At 45.5% G+C, this 23,765-nt stretch overlaps 1 protein-coding gene across 14 annotated transcripts in view; it reads right to left on the bottom strand.

Annotated features, from left to right (window-relative positions):
* Positions 1–23,765, bottom strand: part of FOXP1 (forkhead box P1) — a 364,305-nt gene that overhangs the window by 132,286 nt on the left and 208,254 nt on the right. The window contains exon 1 of one of the 14 annotated variants that reach the window (XM_068694647.1): positions 11,129–11,176. The exons of the other annotated variants lie outside the window; for them this stretch is intronic. Coding sequence (XP_068550748.1) covers positions 11,129–11,161 — 33 coding nt within the window. The 5' untranslated portion in view covers positions 11,162–11,176. Of the gene's footprint in view, positions 1–11,128; positions 11,177–23,765 lie in introns of those variants that run through there. 14 annotated transcript variants of the gene reach the window in all.

The raw sequence follows: 23,765 nt of genomic DNA, 5'->3' as shown, positions 1-23,765 counted from the left end.
CAGGCACGAGCAACAAAAACAAAAGTAACAAAAAATCCCCTAACCCACCCTGCGGTGAACTTTGCTTCCTTTTTCTCGCCGTGCCGGTGACGTTCGCAGGAGAGCTGAGGGTAAAAGGGCATCGCTAACATGGCAGCTATTTAATTCCACCCGGCACATCCCCGAGACCTGTAACGAGCGCCTGCTTCCTACCCATCAGGCCATTAATCACCCAGACTCCTAAAAGGTTCAATTCATGTGCCCACTCAGAGAGCTCATGAGATGCCTGATAGTCATATGTCATTCGAGAAGGGAACAGAACTGTATTCTTTTCTGAACTGATGGAGCTCCTATTACCAAGAGACTCCCCCCCTTGGGAGCAACCAGAAGAGAGAAATGAAGGAGAGCTGACTCAAAGCTCTGCCTCGCGAACACACCGAATTGAGGCACCAGGGGAAGAGCTGTAGGGGATCTGCCCCTGCCTCCCTTTTCCCAGTAACCCGGGGAATCAGGGGATGGATTTGGAAAGCGGTCAAAAATCTTCGTTCCATGGGATCCACCCTGGCCAGGGGGCTGCCCTGGGGCAAAGACTGCCCTGCTCCTCGGCTGAGAGCAGGGCAAAAACAAAGGAGGCTTTTGCCATCTTACAACTCGGGCAGGACGGATGAACCTCGCTCCTCTCAGGGAGGGAAGGGACCCTGCAAGCACCGAGCTGACACCGACGTGCTGAGTGCATGCGTGTGTCCTCTGCACATCCATCACTTCAAAATCACACCCCTGATCTGCTCATTCCCCTAAATGCCCGGGGCCTGCCCAGCTGGGAGGCAGCCCCAGCGCCTTGCCAGGCACAGCACCCCCAGGGGCGCCCAGAGGCGCTGGGGGTCCCGGTGCCAGGGGGGGGAGCCGGGCTCTGCCCCAGCTCCCGGCACGGCCACAGCGCGTCCCCGCAGCGGGGTGAAGCACGACACGTGCATCGCCTGACAGTGCCATTTCCTGGAAATGACAACCGAAAATAAAAGGGTACCAAAAAGGGAAATACAAACTTTTGCAGCTTTAAAAAAAAAAATAAAAAATACGGTCATATCTCTCAGCAGTTGGTGGAAAATCAAGAACAAACAAGCCTCCGTTTATCTTCGTGCTGGTTTTCTTCATTTAAATACTGCTCTAACAGATAAACTACGAGATAATGCAGACAAAAATATAAAAACCTAAAGATACCTCAGCAATTGTTTCGCATCACCATCAATTTTAGAACTGTTACCCACGTTCCTTTTTTTCGCCCCTGCAAAATTCAGCAGTGACACTTTTTTCCTCAAACTAGATAGCGAAGGCAAGTTTGAGCCAGGCGGGCACAGCCACAGCCACGCGGTGCTTTATCTTCCTCACTGGCACCTTTTGATCTCCGGGGCTTTGGGAACACTAAGCTGAACTGATCTCCTGCTGTAATTCATAATTACCGATTCACAGCATTTTTCAACGCTCCGTACGTCCTGGCCTGCTGCTTAGGAGTTAGCATACAACAGAAAAATGGGGAAATTTAGCAGCCAATTGAGATGTTTTCAAAAATTTTCCCCTTCTCCCGAGCGCTACAAAAACCACCTTGAGCTGCTGCTGGTACCGGAGAGCCAACCCCAGGACGTGGGGTATGCAACACCAGAAGCAGTGGTCATGAACAACAAACATAGGAGGAGTCCTGAGTGTTTAAAGGAAGAATTTGACATAGGAAAAAAAAATTCTCTGCTTGCTTACGGAGCATAACTAAGCTCCAACACTTGCTGGTCCTCTCCTCATTATAATCAGTGGATTTACAAATGGGTAAATCCTTGTAGTCAATTTTTGGTGCCGAAAACCAACAAACAGAAAAGAAAAAAGAAGCGCTCCTTTTAATCTTTATGCAGATATAAGATACCTCCACAGAAACGGCTCAGTCCTTCACCTCTAGGTCCCACTTCTTAAGCTCTTTCAATTCTTTTTCGCTAGGACGTCTCACCTAGCACGTTTCTCTGTTTTTCCTGCACACACACACACGCTCCACGAAGGACGAAGGGAGGAAAGCATCCGAAACACCAACACCCCACCAGCTACAGCCGACTAACGCTGCCCGACACATCCTCCAAAGCACCACGTGCACGGACAGACCAGTCCCAGCCCAAAATGCCCGCCCTAAATACTCCCCAGGCTTCGGAGAAGTCCAGGCTCAGATCCACATCCACGTTTTGCATCTCAGGTTTGTATCTAAACTAAATAGAAGGATTCTCTTGACTTCTTCCAAAGAATAGTCTTTTAAGACATAAGACTCAAGAACCAATAAAAAAGGTAATTTAACAATATCTCTAGTGTGTCACCAATCATTTAAAGGGCCTTGAGGCTGCTGCATTCCCACTACAGTACAGTAGCTTTGCCACCCTGCTGGTTTTCAATTGACACCCTCTGTGTTGATATTTTTTTCCAACCGAAGCCTGATGGTGTGTTTTAAACTCGCCCCGACAGCTGATGTCCTCAGCTGGTGCCACCGCTGCGTCCCCGCGGCAGCAGGGCCGGGGCCGGGCACGGCTCTTCCTGAACCTACAGCAGTGGGGAAAGGAAACCTCGGCCCCATATCGGCCACGGTGCAAGCCTCAGAAAGGGGAACAACCTGAATTTAGATGGAAGAAGCCCAGGAGGTGCCCAGCAGCTCACCACGGCTCCTTGTGCCGGGCTCCAGCATCACCTGCGGGTTCCTGCATGGCCATTACTCGGTCCAACCCCTCCGTCCTGCCCCACACCTTGCCCTTCTGACCCAGGTGTTAATTAACAGAAAAAAGAGACGGGGAGGAAGCGGGTGGACGACCACCTCTTAACGCACACTTACCTGCTGCAAGTGAGATGAATACTTGTAAAAAACAAACTCCTGCCGAAAGTTTGCCTCTGCAAATACCCACAGCACAGCGTGCCGCCCACTTCAGTAATAAGTTTTCAAATGGATAACTGCTAAATGAACGTATCTGCTAAAGGAATCAGGTTTTGTGCACTCCAAGGTTATGTGTTTAACAGGCTTCAATACTTCAATGAAAAATTGAGGTGGCAATGATTTGCAGACTAAATTAATGTTAAATACTTCAAAGAACTGGACAAACAAGTCAGCAGCAAAAATTTTATGGGTTCACTTCCTTCAAGGGAACTTAAAGAGCCAGCATTTTATTGCTGTGAATTCTAGTCACTCCTTTTACCCCTCAGCATCTGTTTGAAATATGTAGTAGACAATTGCTTTTTTGGCTCTGACTCAGGTGGTTGAAATACAGGACAAACAGACTACTGTATATAAGCTTTCCTCCAGCAATGAAAATTTTTATTAACTCTCTTGCATAGCAAACTCGGCTGCCTAGCTTCCAATCCCTATAGAATCATCAAGGAATGTGGCTAGTTATTAATTCTGGTGGTCAAGCGTGGGGTGGATACGTTGGGGCTTGTCTGCAGCGTGTAACCTCACATTGCAGGGAAAAAAAAAAAAAAAAAGAAAGTACAGAGGGAAGGAAAAAAATAAATGAGTTCTGTTTAGTTCATCATTCATATGTGTAAAATTCCAAGCTAAATACTAGCTCTGTGCATAAATATGTCAGCCTTGTCAGGAGCTCCAGCCAAAGAAAACACAGCGGTGGTGGAGGGGTGCAGAATTACCCTCAGAGCCATGAACTCGCCCCACCTTCAGTCACCGTGGCAAACGCGGGAGTTTTCGGGTGTAGGTGCTGCACAAAACCCACCTGCAAGCCCTGCTGAAAACCTCTCTGCTCACCCCACCCAGCTGAAGGACCAGAGGAAGGAAAGAGCATGGATAAAGGTGTGTAAAACGGAAAGGAAGCCCTTGATCCCCGGGAGACCTGCTTTAGTTAAGGGGATGCCGGCCACTTGCAATCCCTGCGCTTGTTACTTGACTTCTGCATCCACGGCGCTACCTCTTTGTGCTTGTTCCACACCTACCACTTCTGCAAAGCTTTTGATCACCAAGCAACGATGAGAGATGGTTTCCAGCATTTAAAACTGTCTTTAAGTTGTGGTTATGGTCTAATTTGAGCAAATTTTTGGCCATTGTGGTGCGCTACAGGTTGCTTTGAGCCTTGCGTTGCATTTCTAGTGTCATAAATATCTAATAGCAGTGGTCAACGTTTTAAAATAAACACTTGCCACAACCTCCTTTTTATATTTTCTATAGAAAAAAACCTCCAACTGACTGACATCCCACTGCTCTGTAGCTACCACCCATTTCTGTATTTCTAGTGGATACTTAAATAGTAGGGTATTAAAGGGCTGGACTTTGTCTAAAGTTCCCCTTCGGTTTTGCTCTGTGTTTGAGAAACAAGGCAACAGCCTAGAGCCAGCAATCTACAATCTCTATTTGCTCAAGCCAATTTCCACACCAACGAATTCAGAAGCTGCAGCGAGCCTGCACCCCAACGCCATGGATCAGGGAACGCCACAGAGAGGTCCGATCCCCTCCGCTATTTGCGAGACCATCCCTGGGCAGAGCCAAAAGGCATCAACGATGAGATATCACACCATCCTCTATCACGACATGACCCGTGACACTGAGTCTCCTGCTCTGGTACACCACAACACAAAGCACTGTCCCCGTACCATTCCCAGGCCACCACCAGGTCGGTGTCTCCTTGACCATTCATCTCTTTTCCAGTTTCCCCAGGGGACAGCCCAGCGCAGGACGCTTCTCATCCCTTCCCTCCAACTGCAGTTGCTGAAGGAGCAGAATGCAGCTTGGCTCTCGTCCGTCCTATTTCTTTCTGCTGCTAAAAAGCCGAGTTCCCTTCCAGCTCCCGCGCACCGTCCCTCCAGCAGCGCGGGCTCTCCGGCACCTCGCTTCATCTGGCGAGCACCCGCGGCGCTGCTGAACGTCAGCCAACGCAGGCAGCGCCCGTGAGCGCGCCGGCCGCCTCTCCAGCAGCTCCCTCGCACACCATGTGCTATTGCGAGCACCACATGTGGCTCCGAGGCGGTGGCCAAACAGCACCGACACCCGTCCCGAAGCGCTGCAGATGCGCAGCCGCACGGATAGGGGACTCCTGCAAGTCACCCGTGCTCGGGTCGCTCCTGGGAAGAAATTGCTCGCAGCTGGGATGCGCTGGGACAAGGGATGCCGGGCCCTGAAGTCCTTAGGAGACCATCCCAAACCTTCTCTTGAAATGAAGCCTGCCGTGTGCTGGCTCTGGCCATTTGTCACCTCTCCCTTGAACCATTTATCCCAAACAGCCAGGGACACAAAGCCAGGGTGCCCCAAGCCGGCTGTGAGGTGCGCTCAGAGGACTGTGAAGCCTATGAGATATTTAGCAGCGAGCAGCCAACTTTTGTCACAATGCAGATAAGGGAAGGAAGCAGATGCAAGGTACCCTAGCATATAACTTGTGACCTTCCTCAATATATGGGATGGCAGGAAGCCCACTGAGATACACGATGGTCATTCAGAGAGCCCCCAGTCAACCATTTTGTCCTTTCAATGCTGTACTTCAGAGTGATGCCCGTACATACCCAGATACTGTCCTGGATGCAGGACAATCCATAAACTTTCCAAGTAAACAAGCAGTATTTCTGCTTAAGCATTTCTGGTTTAGGCAATAGCATGAGACAGCCCAGAGCGTGCTCCCCTGAGGTCTCCAGTCACCACAAAAGGCTCCCCCCCATCTCACCAGCTCCCCGGGCCCTCCAAGGTGCCTACAGGAGTCCTCTCACTGCTCTACAGAAAGTTGTGCTAATCTGTGTCTTAGGCAAATGAAACACTAAAGAGAAGTGCCAGATTAAATACTCTACCTAACTGGCTGCTCCTGTATCCCATCTAACTCACTGCTCCTATATCCCATCGCATCAATGGGATGGGATCAGAAGCAGCTGGCAGAGATATGGCATGGCAGGCTAGAGCTGGACCACTGCTCTGATCAGCAGCCCTTGGCACGCACACCTGCTTCTGAAGGGCAGCAACGAGCTTCAGAATAGCTCAAAATTGTGTTCTGGCACATATTTTCTAGCCCCTCCTTGAAAAACACAACCGGTCTCTGAGAAACCTGCCTGCTTTGCTCATATTCTGCATAAAAACGTGGCCTTTTAATTTAAATGTTGCCACCTGTCATCTTTATCCTTTTATTTTTGGTGCCTCTGCTCCTAATTGTCATTTCAAATGCAATGTGAATTCCCGAACGAAGCGGGCTGGGTGGCGGCTGGAATTTGGGACATGGGGCAGAACCGCGCCAGGAGCTGCCAAAGCAGCACACGGCCTCGGCTCGTTGCGTAACTTAATTAGACTTTCCCCGATAAAACGCCACCTTCGTACAAGAGACCCCAAATAACACGCTTTCCCTGAAATATCCGGAGTCTGATTCATCTGTTTTACTCCTGCCTTCTGCTGGCTTAGCACCACCAGCAACAGCAGCGGCGTTACACCAACGTGAAGCTGAAATAAATCCATGGAGAGACAGACACACTGCAAACACACAGAAATTAATGCGCTTTTCACTGCTCTCCGTGTACAAACACACAGGAAAAAAATTTTTTTCCCTTCCCTTCCTCTCTTTTTGCAAGTTCCTGGCTATCGCTCTGCAATGTAGATATTCCCATCATGCCTCGGTGCTTTGCAGCCCCATGATGCCCTCACTTTTGATTGTGTAGATGAAGTTGAAGTGCACAGGGTATTTACTGATCCAGTTATCTTGTTCTGTGACAGGCAGAATCAATCAATCAAGGGGCCAGCTTTATGCTTGCGTATTCCAGGCACATCTCCGCACTTCAGGATACGAGATCACAGTGTTATCCAGCCAAATTTGATCAACAAATGCAGTTCCCCTGTGCCACAGCAATCTCAGATGAAGATGTTATTATGTGGAACTGAGCAAAGTGATAAAGACAGTACAGAAAAAGGAGGAAAAGTCCAGCTGGACCTTTCTGACAGCCTCTATATACTAGGGCTGCAGCATCCCTTTTTCTGAGGCTGAGAAAAACAGCACATTCCCAAGGAGCTGTTGCAAAATGCTTTCTGGCCACCCTGTATCTGTTGGTACTGAATGAAAGCAACATTATGCCATGGACTTTGATACCATATTCTTAAATGATGGACAACAGATTTGAGCCCTCGCCACTGTATCGATGTTCATTTTTATGGCACACGATCACATACTGCATTTTTCATCACTCTGCTGTGGACAAGCATAGCAAAACCTGAATGCCTGAAAGTGTATTTTAAAATGACAGCTGGCTTAAGCAACCTTTAAGGGTTTTTTTGTTTCTTTCTTTCTTTGGTGGGTGTTTTGGTTAAAATCCTAGCTACAAAAATATGAACGCGAACGTGCAAATGTTCAAGTCTGTCTCAAGGATAGTTGACACCATGCTTTTATTTTGCCAATAGCTTTTCACTTTGCTATTGCCCTACAGTTATTTTACATTATTTAATCCAAAATACCATCTTTTTGATTCTACCTTTCTTTGCATTTTAAATCTTTAATGGGAGCCTTTGGCAGTCCATGGGCACAATTATTAGATATCTGCAGAGAGAAATTGAAAAATTAATCATACTTTCCATTTTATATTTCTGTACTATACATAAAAATTATCTGGTCTTAAAGCTGCATTCTGTAGCCTTTCAGTATTCTCTCCCCAACATGGTAAATACTAGGCAAGAATCGGTGTATCTTACACTCAAATCTCTCTGGCTAAACAGTTCTATGGGGAAGGCTGTGTTCTCTTTTCAAGTGCAAAATTTATTTCAGATCATTTTTCAATTAAAAGGCATCTGCTGCTACCACTTCTGTTATGCACTGCCTCACAATCAGTAAAAAGTACCCTAAACTAATCATATTGATGATACTGAAGTTGTTTATTACCCTTTTATGGGCTTGGGTACTTAAATTACAGTTTTCCACAACTGTATGCAAAATGGGTAACATAATCCTCGTGCAGTTTATTATAGAAACTGATATATGCATTAATCTGACCTTTGTCTAAATAGATCCCTAACCACAGGGAAAAAAAAAAATCCAAAGGCATCTATCAGCGTGTGAGCAGGATCAAAACTGCTATATCTATTAACTTTGTTTTCCTTTCACTATTATTAAACTGGAAAGCAAAAATCAACTGGAAAATTATGCCATTTGGGTTCCCTTGTCATCATGTAGTAAGTATGAGAAATATATGTGCAATAGCCAAATGGCCAATAGACAAAACACCCACTCCAAGTGACGTACTGTTTTCCATACCACTCAGACAAAATCAAAACAACAGAGCTGTTGCAAACAAAAACAAAATAACATTTCCCATAAGCATTCCAGACAGAGAAAATTTACAGGAAAAGAAAGCTGGGAAAAGACCCAGAGCGACGCGAGTGTTTGTACCTCCAGCCATAAAACCCTTTGCTGCAGAGATGGTAAACAACAGCCGAACATTAAAAACACATAAAGGCTAACAATTGATTAATTGTCCAACTTTTTAGTTAAAGATTTACATCAGCAGCGAGGGCTCGGTGCTGGCACCCGCGCTGCCTTTGGCGGCGAGCTCGGTGCCCCCGGTTGGGGCAGCAGCAGCACAGGACCCAGGATTTTCACTGGGAAAAGAGCAGGATCCGAGCTGGCATGGGGAAAAGCCCCAGCGATAAAGCTGGGAGGGGAAAGTAAACAACCAGGTTGATTGCTTCGGAGCAGTCTGTTCTGCAGAGGCTTCAAGAAAATAAAAAGAAAATCCGGCTTTTTTTTCTTTTTTTTCTTGGAAAGTCCTTCCAAGTCTATGTGCAGCCTGGTGGAATAACAACTTGAAAAAGTGAAGATGTCGATTTTTTATAGCTGACTCACATTTATATAACTTTGTTAATGCATCTGCTCCCTGGAAGTTACAGTATCTGTGTTTAGCCCAGATACCTGCCCATAAATCGTGGCAGTGCGGTGAATATCAACAGCTGCATTTTACTATTGCAGCCAGTCAGTTTACAGTGTCTCCATCACAGCGAATTCTTGTCAGCTGCACTCTCGCTAACACAATTCCTATGTTTTGCCTGGCAGTAAATGGACGCTCCTGCCCCAGCATCATCTAAACAACTCTGTTAACATTTGCCCCCGAGCGTCTCTCTCTTTGTCCAGTCCCTGTCTTCTAACAGATGTCATCCAAGTCTAATCAAGCATAAAATGGTCATAAATATTTCTTTCTGGTAGATTTCACATTCGCATTTCATGCAGGGACATGATATTTTTCTGCTACCTCCAGGGAGTACCTAATGCAAAAACCAGTTACTTACATTCAAGGCTCATGTTCCTTTAGTAAAATGCAGCACATGTTCTCAGTTCAAAGACATAAAAAGGCACAAGACTTTATCTTCTTTTGTTTAACTGCCCCCTTTTTTTAATAACGTGTGCCACAGCTTCCATCTAGGTATGACATTGTCCTTTGCTTAGCAGGAAAACACACCGGCACATAATGCCCAATTCTGACTCTACAACCCTCCCGAGCACCAGCTATTTGGATTTTCCTCCTCCCGTACCTTAATTGTTGCTTTTTTGTCCTCGGCTATTTCATGTAACAAGCCACTCAAAGGATTCACAAGATAAGAAAGGCGCTTCTCTATTTCGGTTGATTTTATGCAAAATTTTGCAGCCTACCTCCTCATGGATTTTGTTCAAACAATTAAATGATTCCAGGGTACAAATTTAAGGTTCATGCCTATTTAACAGCTGATAAAGATCATCATGAGATATAAGCAATTTCCAGTATTTAAACTTCGATAATTCAGTCCAAACTACTCAGGATAATTAATTCTGACTTCTTAATGTTGGAATCATCAGAGAAATTATATTTATCTTCGGTAAACTTGGTAAATAGTTGTGTCAGAATGTAAAATAGAACTAACCCTGGATTATTCACAAAGCCATATGTCTTATTATTTTTTCCCCTGTTATGTTTGTCACAGCAGAAATATGACATCGCTATTTAAAGTGAACCAAACAACACTTAAGGATATAGATCACAACAGCGAAGCTGTTTTTTCCCTCCTCCTTCTCCACTGAGTCTAATATTTGATTACTGTTAGTCAAATCAAGCTTTCAGGCAAATAATCTCCATTTTTTAAGTTAATGAGATGTGGTCATGTCGACAACAGCTTGCAGAAACTTTTAATTCCAATTCCTGCAGGCTGTGCTGGCCTCTTTTACAGCAACCACTGTATGAATGAGTCAAATTTGCCAAAATGGCTTATGTAGACAAGTGCACACTTTAAAGAGGCACTAATTAAAAATACCCACTGGTATCATAATTTAAATACCATGAAAATAAACTGTAAAAGTAGCTCGGCTACAATCTTATGGCTTTCCTTAGAGCTCGTTTACTTTAACTAGATAGTGTTTTATTGCAGATGTACTCATAGCTAAAAACAATTTTTCGTCTTGGAGGAATTCGAGATTTTGATATAATTAAACAATTTATGTTAATATTTGTTTCACATAAGCTATTAAGCAAGCCCCCCAGAACAAGTGCTAATTGAGAAAGATGCAAAGAAGTAGAGTGCTGAAGTAAGCAGCAAATTTATACTGTTGATTTACTGCCCTATCTGCTACTTCCCCCCTCATTACGGCTCTCTTTCTTGCTCTCATTCTCCGCTATAAGGCTCCCAGCTGTACTGAATCCCATTAAAACACTTTCCTCGGTTGCTATTATCTACTGCTTTCCTTAAAAAAGGAAGAAGAGGAAAAGGGAGCAACAGAGGTGGAGCCTGGCATTATTCTCGATGCACTTCCCTGGCCACGACTTCTCCAAAATCCCTTTTGTCTTTCTGATTTTTTGGCAAGGAATGCAGGCAGCACAGCTGTAGTGTAACAAAAGCAGACATGAGATCAAAAAAAAAAAAAAAAAAGTTGGTGCTGAGAGGGTTAAACCTATTTAAGGGGTTAAATATGCAATTACCGCTGACTAAAACCAGAGAGACATATAGATAAATAGAAGAAATGAAGTCCCCAGGTTCCATTCAGAAGCCTTCATCACATTACTACCAGACAGAAAACTCTTTAAGTACCATTTTCAGATGTTAAATCATTGTTCGTGCAGCACATATTCTCACTATTCCTGGGGGAACAATATCTGAAGACAGCGTGCTAACAAATGCAATCCAGTAAACAGGCATTTTTCCTCTTGTTGTTAGTACCTTTGTGTTCCAGCTCCCAGCTCTGTCATCCATGCCTTCTCTCTGCTTTGAAGTTAAAGTACTGAATGAGCGTTGTCATCTATTATCCAGAGTGTGCATGTAGATTATAAATAAGAAATAAAAGTGACTTTCAGTACACTGCTTTTGCATTAGCAACTTGCCTTCTCTGTTACCTCCTCTGTCCTTCATACTTTGCTACCAACATTATATTAAAAACCTGACTTTAAGTGTTTCCTGCAGAATGAGAGACACATGCTGTAAAATATGTACACAGCAGAGACAAAAGTTTTATTGAAACAAACAAGTCTAGCAGTTGCACCAGGTTCACAAGTTCAGCTTCAATAGACTGTTTAACCCTTATCTGCAGATGTCCTTCAGGCTCCCGACACATTAATTGCATCCCTGGCTTCGTTTGCGTGCACGCCACTGAAAAGACGGAGCTATTAATTACACTGAAGTTTATTTACAGGGAGGGTCCTTTTCTACTATTGATCAATTATGTATTAATATTTCCCAGTGTAACAAGCTCACCGCATCTCTCATTTTAAGGCCCGAACAAACGCTGCTCACAGGGGGCACAGCGCTGACCTCTTTCAACTCCATCTGCTCGGACCTGGGCAGAAAACTCCTCTCCCTGAATGTGCTGAGTTACCAACTCTGGGAGGTTTCTCCTTTTGCTTCATCTAAAGAAACCCATGAGCCAAGACACTCAGTGCTTTCAGTTACTGTGGTAAAACCCCTAAATCTTCCCACTGCCTTCCCTGGGCCACCGCCGGGCACGGGCGCAGAGAATTGGGGTCCCACCTACTCCCCTGATGAGCCGCTGCACAGCATGGGGAAAAACAGCTACAGGGGAAATCCAAGCCTAGGAAAGTGAAACAAGGCTGAGGCCAAAGCTAGCTCTGCAGGATGACCTGAGAGGCACCAAAAGCCAGCTTCTAATAACACTAAATGCACTTCTAAATAACAACAGGTCTTTTACACCTAATAAATTGCTCACTCTTTACCCATTTTTGAGGAGCAAATCCAACCTTACACACCCTACTTCCCTCCACTCCTATGTTCAGCTCAAAATCCAGGCAGATGTTAACTTGCACAGCATCTGTGTGGTTTCAGAGACCTGAAGCCCATCTGGGGAGGGAGTGGAAGCGGCTGGACGGGACACGCAGTGCCCTGTGTGCCAGCTGTGAAACGATGCTATCAGCCGAGCCTTCCTGAAAACATTTGTCCACACAGCTCCTGGCTTCTGCAGGTGGCAGCAGCTGCAGGGGGCAGAAGAGGAGCCTGGTGGCTCTTCTGGCTGGGCAGCAAACTTCGCAGTCCATCTGCAGCTCAGCAAGACCTGGGCAGGTAAGGAATCTGCAGGGCAGGCGCAGAGGAGCTCTCCTTCCCTTCATCCCTCCAGGTGTCCTGCATCATTCCGCCTTTCATCCTCTTGGATAAACAGGAATGATATAAGGACGCTCAGCACAGTCCGGTGATTTTCACCCAAACATATGGGAGCCAGCCCTTTCATAAAACGCTTTAGGTAAATGGTTCAAGTCCCTGTGAAGATCGGGGCATGGTGGTAATGATTTTCAAGGTTGCTGCCTACTGCCCGTCCCTGTAACATCACAAAGGAAAAATCAGATGGAGAAAAACAGACTAGAAGAAGAGGCACATATCCCTTCCTTCCTTCTACCAGGATAAGATGAAAATGTGATTGTGCTGAACAATCTTTCATTAGCAGATAGCACAGCTGCCAGCAGCTCCGATAGCCTGGAGAACGCTGTCCTGCTCCCCTTAGTGAAGGTAGCGGTGGTAGCGTGGCCTCTGGATGCAAGGCAAGGACCAGCAGTGCCATGCAGGTGTGAGGGGCGTGCTGCTGAGCCCTCCAGCACTGCAAACCTGGGGAGCACCAGGGCACTTGAGCCCCTCCTGGTCTGGAAAAGCACCAAGTGTGGGGCCTCAATGCCTCTTAACCCTGGAGGCAGCACTTGTGGCCTCGGCATTTCAGATCCTGAGGGGCTTCTGGAGGCACAGCAACGAGACACGACTGCAATGCAACCACCACCTCGACCGGCTGCACGGGGAGCATTGCTGTCAGAAATATGGCAAGGACCAAACAAGATGCTTGGAGCATAAATCTAAAGAAACGCCTACACAAAGGATTGTGTCGTGTATCCACAACACACTCGAGTATTTCCTCCAGCACCGTCCTGGAGGTTGCTTTGCCCTGAGTGTCTCTGGCCTTAAAGGACCTCGCCAGCACCACGAGCCAGTGGTCGGCCTTCTGCTGATCCTCAATAGGAAGGTTTCAAGGGGCTCGAGAGGAACAAACTGGCGTTCCTCTCAAAAAAGATGATCAATCCTTCAACGGCTAGCTGCTGTGTCACTAAAAAAAGCCGTGTGGCGTTACAGGATAGCATGCCAGAGATTTCCTGAAAAGCTGCTGTGGCTTTGTTTAGACACCGCGATCCCACACTGCTCCTGGAGGGCAGCCCCTGCCCACCACGCAGGAGGATTTTTGCCTCAGGTAGGGGCTGGTTTTCCATCCACCTCCTGTCAACGAGACTGAAAGAACTGAAGTTGGGGTCCCTCATTCAGCAAGTCTGCCTCCTGCCCGAGGTTACCAACAGGAAAACAGCCCCAGCCCCATGAGCTCATTTAACACCAGCTGCATCTTCCCAGCACGAGATCAGCTCCCAAAGACAAGATCAGAGAAGGTGCAAAGCTGGTCTTAGGGAACACGAGAGCAGGTACGAGAGGGATTCTTTGCTGTCAAAGCACAATTTGTTGGCTCGTGATAAACCCGACCGGCTTCATACACCAAGGATCACAGGACATTAGCTGCTTTTACATGGCAACGTGGTGCAGAGGTTCCAGGTGGAACATTGTTTTATGTTGATCACGACAAAGCTCTCCGCAGCTTTGATAACACCTGCACGGGGGCTTTTCATTCAAACTAATGAGTGATCCTGGCTGTCGGATGCCGAGCCATGCTCTTGATGCTTTCCAATGGTTCAGGCCCTAACTAGGAATCAATTCAGCTTGGAGAAGCAAGAGCATTTACCCATCTAAGGGGGGCTGAGCGATGATCCTGTTCCCTGTGCTCTCCCCAGGCACACCTGAAAAGGCACGGTGACAAAGGAGCCCCACGTGTTGGCCAAGCACATCTCCTACCTGAGGGATCTCCCTGCTCTGCAGCAGCAGTCAGCTCACGCTGCCATCAGCATCAAACAGCTCAGACCCGACGGGCTCCTCGCTCAGCGCAGGCCTTTCGCTGCTCTGTTTTCCAACATCTGTTTCAGCGCCTGTCATCTCCCTGCTCTAAACAAATGCACTGCAGATGTCTTGTCTTGTGGACGACAGAGACTTGGCAAAGGCAGGAGCAGTGGCCTCCAAACGACAGAGGCAGGGTTATGGCAGTTGTTGTTGGGGGGTTCTGCCTGGCCTCTGTGCTCTGAACACGAAATGGGTTTTTAAGCACCCGCACACCTTTACTCCTGCTCTGTCCTTCAGATTTTAGCGGCTGCCGAAGGACAGGGAGCAGGATGCAGACGGAGAGGCAGCCTAACCCAGAAACATGTGGCTCGAGTCTTCTCAGAAGATTTATCATTGACATATGCAATTAAACGGGAAGACACACTCATTTGCTCATCTTTTGCTCCAAGGACAATCTGATACAAGACGGGGAAGATGGAGGGACATGATGTGTGGTAAAGATAGACAGCTGAGACCAGATTCTGGCCTGAAAACAACAGAAGAGAGACTTCCTTGGGCTAAGATCGTGCTTCTGGAAGAACCAATCGATGAAACGAGATAGACACACATGTAGAAGAAAGAGGGATGGGTTACTGCGAGGGCTCTCCGGGCACATCCCTCCTGCTGCACGCCTTTTACCCAAATCCTGTTTGAGCTGCCACTGGGAGAACCTGGTAACTGAGATCTCAAATTTTAGATTTTTTGAGTCCCTGCAAACACTTCTTACCTGCAACTGCTTGAAGTTTGGGTGGGAATAACTGTCGGTAAAAAATGGGATGGCACTTAGTAAAGATGAATCTACGGTGCTGCAATTCAGCTGGAATACCCAAACTTTGCAAATGCAGCAAGGAAAACAACTAATTACACAGCACTTCTTCAGGAAAAAAGAAGTCTAGGGATTACAGTGGATCACAAGTTGAACATGAGTCAACGGGGTCATGCTGCTGCAAAAATAGCATGCACCACAGTCAGAGGCATAAACAGGAGCATCGCCTGCAAGTCAGGCACCGGGAAATTTGTTGTCTCCACTTGTTGCAGCAAGATGTCAGCTGGAGGATCGTGTCATCTGAGCACCACAAGTCAAGAGGAACACAGACCGCCTGCAGAGCCCAGAGGACAGTGACCAGAACGATTACAGGTCTGGAAAATACAAGTTACATGGCCAGAGCTAGGACTGCGGAGGTTCTGAGGAGATGGAGGGCACAAACAGCATTCAGATGCTGTGATATGAAACAGGCTGCTGTGAAGAGGAAGGAGATGACCTGCTCACAGGCCTGTGACAGGCTCCACAGGAGGTCAGAGGGTTTACCTGCAGGATAAGCATTTGGTCAGGCATTGGGAAGAAGCGTCCTGATGGAAGCCCTGCCCTGATTTGAGATGTCACCACTGCCCCAGTGAGGCTGTCAGCCACTGCTGGGACAGTTCCTGCCGTGGGCTCTCGGTGCCCTGGGACGGATCCCCAGAGGGGAACACAGCACACACTTCCCTGCCCCCAGGGAGAGGCCCGTATTTCTGCTCGCACTTGATGAATCTTTGACATGCAGGCCTTATGACACAGCCTTGGTAGACCATATCTTTCCTTTATTATGCCGAGCAATTGTCCTTGTAATCAATTAAGAAAAAAAAGCAGGTGGTCAACAGGAACTCTGAAAAATAAAGCCCCTCTGCAAAGCAAACACCATACCTTTCAGAGCAAAGAAAATACTGTAAACAGAGCTAATCGCTGCTAACCCCCTATAATCCAGTCCTTGCCCAAGTTAAAAGGCTGGAACCAAGTGTAAAACACTTCAAAAAGCCTCCTCTTTAATTGCAGGAATTGGTGAATCAGTTCTCAAGGAAAAGAAAGAACTATTTCAACTTCCCAAACCTTGCCACGCTGGGCAAAGGGGGCTCAGGCCTGCCGGGTGAGGCTGGGCTGGTGCACAGGGGGTCCTGTGCCACCCACCCAGGATGGATGCTCCGTGTGCCAGGGGACATTGAACCATTGGGGTGTCACCTCCGTGTGCCATAAAGGAAGATTTGTCAGACAGCAAACAGCCTGCTTTTAGCTTCTCCATAAAATACCGACAGTTACCAGCCCTGCCTGCACCTTGCTGAGTGTTGCGTTCAATAATATTAACAGGCTCGTATTTACCGTACCCTAAAAGCTAACAATCCCATTGCCAGCACTAATTAAAAAGACAAGAAACCGAAAGGAGGCAGTGGATTAGTTCTTCGATATGGATTCACGCCTAGATTTAATAAAACCTGCTTTACTGTTATAACCCTACATTTGTTTCAGGAACACCATAAAAGATAAGCCTGCTTTTTGTTGTTTACTGGCTTGGAGGGTTTTTCTTTAGGACCTGTAATATAGCACTGGAGCTAGGGGAAGCAGCCCGTTTTCCCTCAGCTTCTGCTACCCAAGTAACAAGTCTGGAATGACGGCTGGGAAGAAACCAGCACACCTACCCAGAGAGAGTAATTCTGGATAGGCGGGCAGGAGAAGGCAGGGTTATGGGGCTGAGCTGCAAGGACTGCTCCCCGGGACTGCACAGAAAGCATTTCACCCCCAGCCCAGTGCCACGGCCAGCTCTGCCGGCCGGTGGGAGGTTTTGTGCACCGCAGGACGAAACCTACCAAGTAAAACACTGCACCTGCAGTGCTGGCAAGGGTATGACTTGTAACGACAGAGAGAGCAGGGCCTTATACAGCCTCATTGTCACAAATGTTGTAGGCTTTTCAACAAAGTCTCCAGCAGATGCTGTCCATGCCCACCTGTCTTTCTCTGAGCTCTAAGAGGAGGACTGGCACAGAATGAGCAGGTACACAATGTATACGATTACTTTGTTGTACCACAGCAGCCGCTCTACCCCAAACAGAGCTTTTCCTAGGAAAGATCAGATTTGTATCCAACACACCCTTTAAGTAGACACCAGAAAAAGCCTCCTGGGGACTGCTGAGACTACCTACAGAAGCTCTGCCATGCACAAGATCTCCATCCTGTTGTAGTTCTCGCTGTTCCCGCAGGCTGCTAGGTCCCACTGCTCCCCAACCAGCCCCATTTATCCTTCCCCGCGTCTATCTGACCTTTCTCCTCCAATGAATCACTTAATTATGTGGAAACAAAACTCTGAAACGATGATGGTTTAAAAACACAAGTGCCCTATAGCTTCGTACCTGCGAGAGCAGCCAAAGCCCAGAGGCGTGGGGCTGCTGCTGGGTAAGGATGGCACCAGGTACAAGGGATGAGCCACCCTCTGCCTTCAGAGCCTCCCGTTTTTTTAGCACACACCTGCCTGATTATTAAAATTAGGAGTAAAAAGCAGGAGTGTCAGACAGTCAGTGGTCCTACTGCATTATGCTAGCTCTTTTCTGGCTTTTTTTTTTTTTTTTTTTTTTGCTAACAGTGATAACAAAAAGGAAATTTAAAGGAAAACTTCATCCGACCGCATTAACAACTACCACATTCCTTTAGCTTGTGATCACTTTAATTCAAGCAGGCAAGACTTTTTTGCCCTTCCTTTCCTGCATTTAATTTCCAGGTAGAGTTTGTTAAAGCCTGAAATCCCACCTGAACTTTGGCAAGTCTTTGAAAAAAAAAAAAGAAAAAAGAAAAAAAGCCCCATACACAAATATTTGGCTAAGCAACCCATAGCAAATTGCGTAATGCCAGTTAAAAGTTGTGTTTTTTAAGTATCAGCCCCAGAGGTTTTATCTGAAATAAAATCCTGATTACTTCAGATTCTGGAGGCAAACTGTGACCTTGCTCTGCATCTCCAAATTTGAAACATTTGTGTCGTGCCCCTCAATAATGATGTCTCTTGCTAGAAAAGAACAAAATCCTTTCAAAAGCATGCTTATTTCCTCTAATAGGGTAGGAAGGCCCAAAACAAGCCCCTAAGAATTAGTTCAGCCTTGAAGCTTGATCAAAGGAGGCTACCCAAAATGGGAAATACAATTCTTTATCAAGCAAAACTAACCCATCTCCAAGCATGCAAGCGTCTTCTGAGCACCCGTATGTCCGGCGATGTTCCTGCCTGTAACAATCCCAGCCCTCAACCCTTTATGATCACTAAATGAGAATCAAGATCGTGTCAGCACACAGAACACGAGAAATTATACCCACGTCTTGCATCACTCTCCTCCATGTGCCTGAGAGCATGCACCGCCGCCGAGGGCTGGGGGCGAACGGGAGGATTGTGCTGATGAGTTTTGCAACACGTTGCCAGATAGATTAAATACCCAAACTCTCCCCTGCCTTCTCTTTACAAGCATTACTTGCAGGAGCCCAGAAAAAAAAAAATCTTAAAAGAAAAAGAAGAAATATGATTAAAAATAAATTGAAAACCCCAACTTGTAATAAAGCTGGCACTGGCCCCAGGCTTCAGAAATGTCTGACACATGACACTGACTTTACAGACACTCTACAGATACAATACATGGCTTTTATAGGGGAAAAAAGGGGATATTTGCACTATTTAAAACAGGTTGCAAATACATTTTGTTTTGAAAATGCAGTGAGCCTGGCTAACAAATGCAGAACGAAGCAACAAAACAAGCAACACTCATCCTGCAAAACTGTCATTAGAGAATGTCGCTGTTTACACTCAGCATCCAAAAATTACCTTCTGCTAATTTTTTTTAATTAATGGGGTGCTATGCAGTTAAATAAACTCATGAAGAGTATTCACGAGTTTTGCGTTTGCCTTTGAATCCCAATCTTTATTTACAGCATTGCTGTTATAAATTACAGCAGCACTGCTGATATTCTTTTCACTTGCTGTGATACCCAGTGAAGCTCCACAGGATAAAGAACGGAACAGAGGGAACCGTGGCGCTTCATTCAGCTCTCATTTAAATCTATTTGAGTCAGACAAAACTCCACCAAAACCAACAGCCCCACTAGTGAAAATCAGCGCAGTTCTGCTCGTAAGGCACTGCCGAGCAATCCCCTGCACACAACTCATGTTCCCAAATAAAGCTGAATTACTTTTAAAATGCCAGCAATGCACGCAACTTCTTGTTAGTTGGCAATTAATTAAACCTTAATTCAGCAAGGTGCTCGAGCACATTCCTGGGTTTACAGGCATGCGACGTACCCGGTGACCTCACTACGACGAACGATGTGCCCACATTTAGGCACATGCTTCAGCATCTTGCGACATCAAGGCCCCAGCAGGGAAGTTTTGTGCGAATTAAAGTCTTCTTGTCACCTAAAGAGGCACGCTGCTGTTTAAGCTCGCCGTACCACAGGGCTGGTTGCACTGTTTGTTAGATAACCCCTAAGCCTGAAGATCAGTGGAGGAGGAACAGCCTCCAATAATTTAAATAACATCAATTATTAGAAATAGACTTTTAATTTGTAGCTGGTGTCTACTGAACGTCTTTCTCAGCAGGCACATGTGCTGGTTAAAAGCTTTGAAGCATTCCTTTGTGCAGCTTCCCTAAACAGAACTCCTGAATGTGTAACTTTTTTGCTTATGAGTAAGCATAAGCAAATACAGGGGTAGGGAGCACACCTACGAAAACAGCTGGGAACAAACATACCATTGCTGATTTTTTGCATGAGATGCAAGGTTAAAAAACAAACCAGCAAACATATTTCAGAAGCTACAGCTCTTCAAAGAGCCCGCAGAAACCTAAGCAATTACTACATGACTTTAAGTTACCAGTAAAAGCAACTATTGTAGAAAAAAAAATAAATAAATACAGAAATAGACATCCCCAGTCTGAAGGTTTGGATGTGCACATAACCCAGGTGGATTCATGTCTAAGGGCCCGGCTTCTGCAGGTACATGCTTGTACACGCACACACGACTGCAGAGCCCTGGGTGCCAATGTCAAGGTGCTCTGAGGACTCAAGATTTATGCGGTTATTTGTAAAAGACCTTAGAAGCAAAATAAAACAAAACCAAGGCAAAAAAACGCATCTCAGCAAGTGCAACAAAGTGGTAGTTTCCCCTTACCCTTCAGCACTTCGAGAAGATTCAAGGCTTGTTGATGTCAATAAGTAGTTATAACAAAGGCATTAGTACTAGTGAGGATAGAGAACGCCGCATGAATGTTCTCAGCATGGTTCATTGACAAGAGATCTAAAAATTGAATTATTAAGGAAAAAAATCATTGATTCTAAAATCCAGGCAAGGTAGCCAGCCTACGTTAAAACTTATTTAATTTTTCCAGCGCAGCTTCATTCCTAAGCTCTCAGAGCCACAGCTTTTCCATTGAAAAGCAAAAGACATTTTACGCACAATTTTCCCTCTACTAGAAAGAGGTATATTGTGCCCTTCAGTGAACATAAAATTGATATTATCATCTCTTAGTTTATATCTCACTACTTAACCTTCAGATTAAAAGTTATTAGATTTGAATGACTAAAAAGACATCATGTCACCTTCTGTTCAATGTTGGGAGATCGGAGAACTTGAGGGAAAAGTCTGCACTATAAAAACACCAAGTTACCAGGAGCATAAACTTCTTTTTCACGTTCTCCGATGAAACAGCACAAGCCCCACAAATGCAGCAGGCTTTTCACGACGCTGGGATCATCGATTATCAGTGTGCTACAACACAAAATCAGACCCGTTCCCAATAACCTGGATGCAGTTTAAACGACCCTCTCAAAAGGCTCCTTCGATAGCAACAGCAGTTTAATAATTAGGCTTTATGTCTCTTTGGACAAAATGACTCAACATGGACGCTCCCTTAAAGTCTAACAAACAAATTTGGTCTAACCCAGTTATGTCAATATGAAACAAAGACTTTATCTAGGATCTGGTTTAGCAGTTTTGTTCTGAAGAGATAAGTCCACATCATGATCAATGGGACCATAAAACTCCTGATGCAGCTTGTAACCCTTCCCCACGGGTTTTTTGAAATAAGATGAAGCTCAGCAACTTATTTAAAATAATATCATAGCATTACTTTAATTTATACTGTGATACATTCAGAATTCTTTCCAGGCTTATCTTCTTTTTGATCTACCCAATTAAAGCAGCCTCTCAACAATACGCCAAACCCTCCGTTTCTCGTACTTTCTCCTCCTCCTTGGACATGAACAAAATCTGAAGAAACCACAAATTCCCCCTGGAGTTTGCTTTCTTCAATCTAACACTTCACAGCTCAACATTTCGCAAAACATCTACTGCTAAAAAGGGCCAAACCGTGACATCTTCACATTGATACCACACACACTGCAACTACAGTCGGTGAGACTAATCGTGAAGGAAGTGTTGACTTTGGTACAGACACCAGAACCTAGCCCGGATTTTTGATGTCTATGAAATGCTCTTTTTGTCTCCTGTACATGAACAGCACTGAATTTTTCATTTGTATGCATTCACTGAATAAAAGCGTAAAAAATACTAAACAGGATGCACTAAAATTGTATGTAATGCCATCTTTTTTTTTTTTTCAAGGAAAAAAACTTTCCTTACTTTGTGGACACAGAGCAAAAACGGTGTTTGTCTAAGCTCTTCTGAAAGTTCAAAACGACACTTCATAATTGCAGTGCAGTTCAGCTCAAAGACAAAAGCGAAGAAAAGAAACTTCCCTACAATTCTTTATATAAACTTCCTTCTTGTACCAGTTGCATTTCTATTGCTGTTCCAGTTTGTCATAAACACAGTCACCTTGTAACCCTTTTTATCAAGCAATCTATGCACCACCTAAGAGTACACTACACTTCATCAGACAAGCTATAGGTTTACATTATACAAACATTCCAATTCTGCCTGCTCAGCGCAGGTTGTCAATAAATGCAAGCAATTGCAAAACAGCAATGTGTGTTTTTTTCCTTGAGAGAACACTGATACGAGCCTGCCAGTTCTGCAAAATAAACTCTTCGCAATCTCTGTAGCTAATCTGTCAACAAATTACTATTAAAGTCATACCTCCTAAAAGTTCAAAAGCATTCTGGATTAGACAAAAGATACCGAGTTATATACTCGCGGGGCAGTACTTGAAGCTAGGGTATCAAAGTGGATCTCGCTATTGATGTGGAGAGGTTTGCATTTCTGCCACCGAGCAACGCAGCATTTGGTGTCTTGCTGCTCTACATCAGAATTCAACTTGATAATCATCCCCTTTGTTCAGTTCTCATTCTTATTTCTCTAACAACATGAAGAACACTTTAATGAATAGTCCCAAGGATACAAATAAATCATAATAAATAATATTTTATAAACTGAAAAAAAGAGAACCGACTAGAACTGAGGTATCAAGCCTTCTATTTGAGCAGACGTCAGAAACCACTGAAGCAACTAATGCTGTGATCATGTATGTTAAAAGGCAGCTCGTCCCCATGAGCCTGTGTTTATCACTCCCCGGTAGCACATCACCCCCTCATTACAGGCTTTCTGTCCCAGCTTCCCTCGCTCAGCCTGACTCGTGGCTGACTCTGACACCCACTCGGCACCTCCCAGAGGTTTTCCACGGTGCCCGAGAGCCATCTGATGCTGCCTGGAGCCCTGTTCCCACGTTTTCAGCCCTGTCGCTTGGTCCTGGTGCTGTGGGAGCAAGCTGCTGAGCCCTGCTGCCTGACCCCATGCCAAATGCCCGTTTCTAGTCCCTTTATGGGATGCCTGATGGCCCAGGTGACCATCATGACAATTCCAGGTTTTCCAGGCAGGTCACCAAACCCGTGCCCACTCCACCAAATTCGGACATGACCCATTCATTCCTGTAAGGTGCCAACCCTCGGGAGGTGCCATAATACCATGGGAAAGTTCTTCCCTTTTAGACTGATTTCTCCTACACGTATCTCTGTTTATTCACCTGCACCACAGACACACTGTCCCAGAGAAGCCACTTGTATTGCTTTTGCTCTCTTTGAGAACTATCTTCGTGATTACAAACACAAACATCCATTTGAGCTATGTGTTGTTACATCTAGAAGAACTGGTCTTCACATTTGCTACTCCCAACTTAACAGTAGCTTTTAGAAGACCCAAAATACTGAAATAATTTAGCATCCCTCTGTTTTCTTGCATGGCAGACTCACCCTGAGATGACACAGAAGTAATACTTGTCCTCTGACTCCTCCCTGCACTTAGAACAAGAGAGTTCACACCGCGTGCTGCTCCTTCCAACACAGGAACATCTGCGGTGCTCCACAGTTTTCCATGCTAAAATATTTACAAGTTTGTAAACCCATTAAAACTTCCTAAAAAATGTGAAGCATTTGTTTCCCTTTCTCAAAGTAACAAAGCTATTAGTTCTCATAAATTCATAAATTTACCAAAAAATGAGAACCAAAACTCAGCACAGATGCTTCAGACGAGCCACTGCGAGCCCACGTCCCAGTGCTCAGCCCCACTCAGCCCCAGAGTACATCGCTACCCACAACAGCCGAGCTCGAACTACCCGCCGCTGATTTTTTTTTCAGACAAAACAAGTGCCAGGTGGCAAAAAG

Source organism: Anas acuta, chromosome 11 (assembly GCF_963932015.1).
Source record: "Anas acuta chromosome 11, bAnaAcu1.1, whole genome shotgun sequence".
Taxonomy (NCBI): domain Eukaryota; kingdom Metazoa; phylum Chordata; class Aves; order Anseriformes; family Anatidae; genus Anas; species Anas acuta.
Note: the sequence above shows the minus strand (reverse complement) of the source record. Positions and strands in the feature narration are given on the sequence as shown.